Below are 5119 nucleotides of genomic sequence, written 5' to 3'. Positions count from 1 at the left end.
GGCCCCCCGTCCCGGCGCTCCGAGTACAGAGTGATCGTCTCGGGTGAGTCATTGCTCTGTCGCGGACCAACTGCTCCCCCGGGGCCCTGCGGGCGCGCGGCCCACACGGGGGGGATGCTGCTGCTGCGAGGGATTGGGGAAGCAGCATCACCACGCGATAGGAGGGAGGAAAAGTGTCCCCGCGGGGCTGAGCGCTGCATCCCGAACAGGCAGTGAGCAGCCTGAGCTGGAAGGGGCCCACGAGGGTCGTAGGATCACAGAATGGTTTGGTTTGGAAGAGGCCATAAAGAGCATCTTAATTCCAACTCCTGCCGTGGGCAGGGACATCTCCCACCAGCCCAGGTTCTCCAAGCCCCATCCAGCCTGACCTGGAACATTCCCAGGGATGGAGCAGCCATAGCTGCTCTGGGCAACCTGTGCCAGTGCCTCAGCACCTCATAGGGAAGGATTTCTTCCTAATACCTAGTCCAGTCCCACTCCTGACTCTGCAGAGCTCCAGCAATCCACTCTGTGCCTGAGAGCATTGGCCAAACACTCTCTGAGCTCCGTCAGGCCTGGGGCTATGACCACTGCCCTGGAGAGCTGTTCAGTGCCCAAACACCTCTGGGGGAAGAACCTTATTCTAACATCCAACCTAAACCTGTTCCAGTGCCCAAACACCTCTGGAGGAGCAAACCTTTCCCTGATACCCAACCTAATGACGTCTCCTGCCGTTCCCTGTGGTACTGGGGTACCACCGTCCCTCCTGGGCTGTACGTGCAGGAGCTGTGTGCCGTGCTGAAGTGCTTTGTTTCTCGTCCCCAGGGCTGCCTCCGAGCGGGAGCTGGCAGGATCTAAAGGATCACATGCGTGAGGCAGGTGATGTATGTTATGCTGATGTTTTCCGAGATGGCACTGGTGTCGTGGAGTTTGTGCGGAAGGAAGACATGACCTACGCGGTGCGAAAGCTGGATAACACTAAGTTTAGATCGCACGAGGTAGGTCCCCCACTTTACTGTCTTTGGCCAGAATTGGATACAAGGGGCTTAACAAGGTGGGACCCCAGGTAAGGAAGGTGTGGCGTTCCCCGTGTGCTCCGGAGCGGCCGAGTAAGCGTGTGCAGGGCGAGGCGTGAGCTGTCTGTCTGTCTGTGCGGCCGTGACGCTGTCAGCATGCCTGAGACGTGGCCCCGCAGCCTCCACGTGTCGATCCAAAGTTGTGTCTGTCCAATAGGGAGAAACTGCCTACATCCGGGTTAAAGTTGATGGCCCACGGAGCCCGAGCTATGGAAGATCGCGGTCCCGCAGCCGCAGTCGTAGCAGGAGCCGTAGTCGAAGCAACAGCAGGAGCCGCAGTTATTCCCCGCGGAGGAGCAGAGGATCTCCACGCTACTCTCCCCGCCACAGCAGATCCCGCTCTCGTACATAAACATCACTAGCTGATCTTTTTGTAGAACCCCACGTTGTACACAGTTTTCCTTTACTCAGTACAGTCTCTCATTACGATATATTTTTTTTTTAAAAAAAAAAACCCTCCAACTGTTTTACTCGAATTGGCTGAAGTGTTGAATTGCATTTCTTGTGTAAAAAAAAACCCCTAGTGAGTATTTGCTCCTCAACATCGACATTCCCCCTCCTGTCTTTGGTAAATTGTATTTTAATTGCTGTCAGTCAGGATTGTTCTGGTTTAGTTCTAGTTCAATACCAACCTTTCCTGGAGCTGTGGTATTGCTGTGTAAATGTCTCAGTGTTCCGCTGTGGTCGAGATGAGCTGGGGATGTTTGGGGTGTTTTGTGGCTAACTTGTCTCTTCTGGGGGATCTTATATTTTATCTTGCCTTTTCGTGTGTCTTTCTGTAGACATATCTGAAGAGATGGATTAAGAATGCTTTGGATTAAAGGATTGTGGAGCACATGTCAATCATTTTAGGATTGTCAAAAGGAGGATTGAGGAGGATCAGATCAATAATGGAGGCAATGGTATGACTCCAAGTGCTATTGTCACAGATGAACTTGGCAGTATTGACCTTATACCGAGAGACAGTGAATTGAGGCCGAGCACCTACGTGTCCCCACGGGTCGCTTCAGGCATGTTCTCGTGACCACAGGCTGCAATTGCTCTTGTCTTTAAAAACACCTCTTCCTGGGGGGGCAGTTGTGGCCAAATCCTGCTGTTTGTAACTGTCCCATCCTAGTTTCCCATGGGAGTAATCGGGGCCGGGGGGAGCACTGGTTTACCTGTCACGCAGTGTCTGGTTACAAGTGTCGTGTCTGTAGTCTCTGTACACTTGTAGTAGAACTCGCAATCCGAGTATAATATCAATACTGCTAAAATCTGCATGTCCTCTGTGTGACTGATACAGCGTGGCTGTTGCATTTTATAAGTACCAGAATGAAACCAAAACACATAGCAAAACCTAGCGGGGAGTAACGTGAGCGCCAGCCCTGCCCCTCGGACTAATGCACCTCTGGCTCCCAATCCATGTGGGAACGCCTCTTACCGTTCCCTGAGCTGGGAGAGCAGCTCTAGTCCAGCCATTCCGCAGTAGGTGGATGAGAGATTGAGCAGTTTAAGCTTTTCCAGTCTAATGCAGACCGTTTTTTGCAAGCACCAAGCCTCGTAGCCCGGCAGCGTAGGAGCGATGAGTATGTTGGCATTTCCAGTGGGCATATTGTAAATATTGACAATGTTTCCTCCAAATAGTAATTAACATTTCTGAAAGAGAATTATCTTGAGCATCACCATTGGAAAGTTTGTTTTGGGGAATTGATAGTTATTAATGTACATCTGAATTAATTGATGGCAAACATAACTGATCATTCCCCAGAATCCTATTTTTTCATTACAGTATCTAACTTTTTGCCTCCTCTTTTTTGGTTTTGCTGGTTATAAAGGTTTGGATTGGAGAGGGCTCACTGGATCCCAATCCTTGGAGCTGGATCATTGGATTCAAATCATAATGTGGATAGGATAGGGAGGCTGAATTACAAGGATTCATGGAGCGGGATCAAATTACCAGGAACATAGGAGTGGATTCCTGCCCCAACCAAACCGCATTCGTGTGGATTTTTTTATTCAACTCAATTGGCTATTCCAAAGATATTTTTGTTCCTATTTTTGACGATTGGAGCCCTTAAGATGCACGATGGAGTTTTGCATTTTTTTGGTAAAAGGAGCAAAGCGAGGACCTGGAGAGGTACGCTGGAGCAGTCTCCTTGGAAGGATTCAGCACGAGTAGATGGTAAACCTTAAAGGGGAAAAAGGGGGGTTTGTTTATAAAAAGTCATTTCTCTAAATTTAAAGACAAAATTGGAGCTAACGATGAAGTAGGTTTCAATTGGCCATTGCCTTTTTCTTTGACAAATAAAATTTTTACAAAAACAAGTCCTGGTGTCATCCTTGGTCCTGGAGCCTCAGCGTCGCCTCGGGAATCGGCTCCAGACAAAGAGCTTTTGTGTGGGGCAGAGCCAGAGCTGCTCCTCAGTAACGGAGCAGCTCCCTGGGAAATGGGTGGAATTCAGCATGCTGGGAGGGGGAAAGGAGGAATTCTCACTGCTGCAAGGAGGAGCAGTTGGTGTTGCTAATAGATCCCGTGGTGACAAGGGAGATTGATGGGCTCGGCACTTGTCCATCCAACACTCGTGAGAGTCAGTGGGGGCAGAACTCTAGAGCCATTCCTGGTGCCACGGCGGGTGTGGGGGGTGAGGCTGAGGGATGGAGTTGGGATATTCCGCAGGGAGTGGCACCCCTGAGTTGCCCAGGCTGGGCTGGAGCGAGGCTGGGACCCCGTGGGGACCCGGTGGGATGCTGAGGTGGCTCCTGCCAGGGAAGGTGGGAAATGGGAGCAGAGTGGGCAGTGCGGCACCACAACACAGGTGTGTGCTGGGGAACTGCAGGAGGTTGAGCCCCAAAACCCCCAAACTCTGAGGACTGATGTGTTCTGGCACTGCTGGTGGGGAATGCTGGAACTGGGGCAGTTTTAAAGCCAAGGTTATGGGTGAGCTCAGGGAAGCAAAACCTGTTTCACAGAAGGAAACCTGAAGAGTTTGGGTTGCCAAAGGTGGAGCTGGGAGAGGATACTCTGGCTCCTGAAGGAAGTGACCTACAGGCAGGAGGGGCATGGGATCCTGACAGGCACAGGGATTAACAGTGCCAAGGTCTGACCCAGGCAGGAAGGCTGGAACAGGGAATTACCTGCACAAGGAGTGTGTTGGAGCTGCAGGAAGGCTGGAACAGGGAATTACCTGCACAAGGAGTGTGTTGGAGCTGCAGGAAGGCTGGAACAGGGAATTACCTGCACAAGGAGTGTGTTGGAGCTGCAGGAAGGCTGGAACAGGGAATTACCTGCACAAGGAGTGTGTTGGAGCTGCAGGAAGGCTGGAACAGGGAATTACCTGCACAAGGAGTGTGTTGGAGCTGCAGGAAGGCTGGAACAGGGAATTACCTGCACAAGGAGTGTGTTGGAGCTGCAGGAAGGCTGGAACAGGGAATTACCTGCACAAGGAGTGTGTTGGAGCTGCAGGAAGGCTGGAACAGGGAATTACCTGCACAAGGAGTGTGTTGGAGCTGCAGGAAGGCTGGAACAGGGAATTACCTGCACAAGGAGTGTGTTGGAGCTGCAGGAAGGCTGGAACAGGGAATTACCTGCACAAGGAGTGTGTTGGAGCTGCAGGAAGTCTGGAATGTGCTGAGCCTGGCGCTGGAACGCTGGCGGGTGTGGATGTGCTTCAGTTCTCACCTGTGTGTGTGGATAAACCACTGGAGCGGGAAATACCTGAGGATTGTTTGCTTCAGAGATTATCTCCGGGTGGTTTGGATCGGCCCATGGAAAGGCTGATCCTCCCGGGGGACACGGGAGGGCACTGGCTCCAAGGAGGAGGCAGTAGCAGAGTGGAGGTTACAGGCTTGGTGTGCAGCACAGGAGGCTGCAATGCTCCCTGTGTTTGCATTTCACCTGGGAAATGGAAGGGAATAGAGCATTGATGGGTTCTATCTCCCGTTTCAGCTTTCCACACAGAGGGGAGAGGTCAGGTCAGTGCAGCAGGAGCTGCTGATCCGTGTTCTGCTGCTGCTCCTCTGCCCCAGTGTCACCTGTTTGCTTTGTTCCCGTGGCCCAGCCCTGGGTGCCCCGTGGCACTGCT

At 52.0% G+C, this 5119-nt stretch overlaps 1 protein-coding gene across 1 annotated transcript; it reads left to right on the top strand.

Annotated features, from left to right (window-relative positions):
- Positions 1-3: 3 nt before the first annotated feature.
- LOC103811641 (serine/arginine-rich splicing factor 1-like) lies at positions 4-3362 on the top strand (the record flags this gene model as incomplete). The annotated part of the gene is given in 4 exon segments (XM_009084625.1): positions 4-43; positions 805-977; positions 1213-1287; positions 1289-3362. Coding segments are annotated over 4 exon segments (417 nt in total), but the record flags the coding sequence as incomplete, so codon positions are not given.
- Positions 3363-5119: the final 1757 nt, after the last annotated feature.

Source organism: Acanthisitta chloris, unplaced genomic scaffold (assembly GCF_000695815.1).
Source record: "Acanthisitta chloris isolate BGI_N310 unplaced genomic scaffold, ASM69581v1 scaffold38351, whole genome shotgun sequence".
NCBI classification, from domain to species: Eukaryota; Metazoa; Chordata; class Aves; order Passeriformes; family Acanthisittidae; genus Acanthisitta; species Acanthisitta chloris.
Note: the sequence above shows the minus strand (reverse complement) of the source record. Positions and strands in the feature narration are given on the sequence as shown.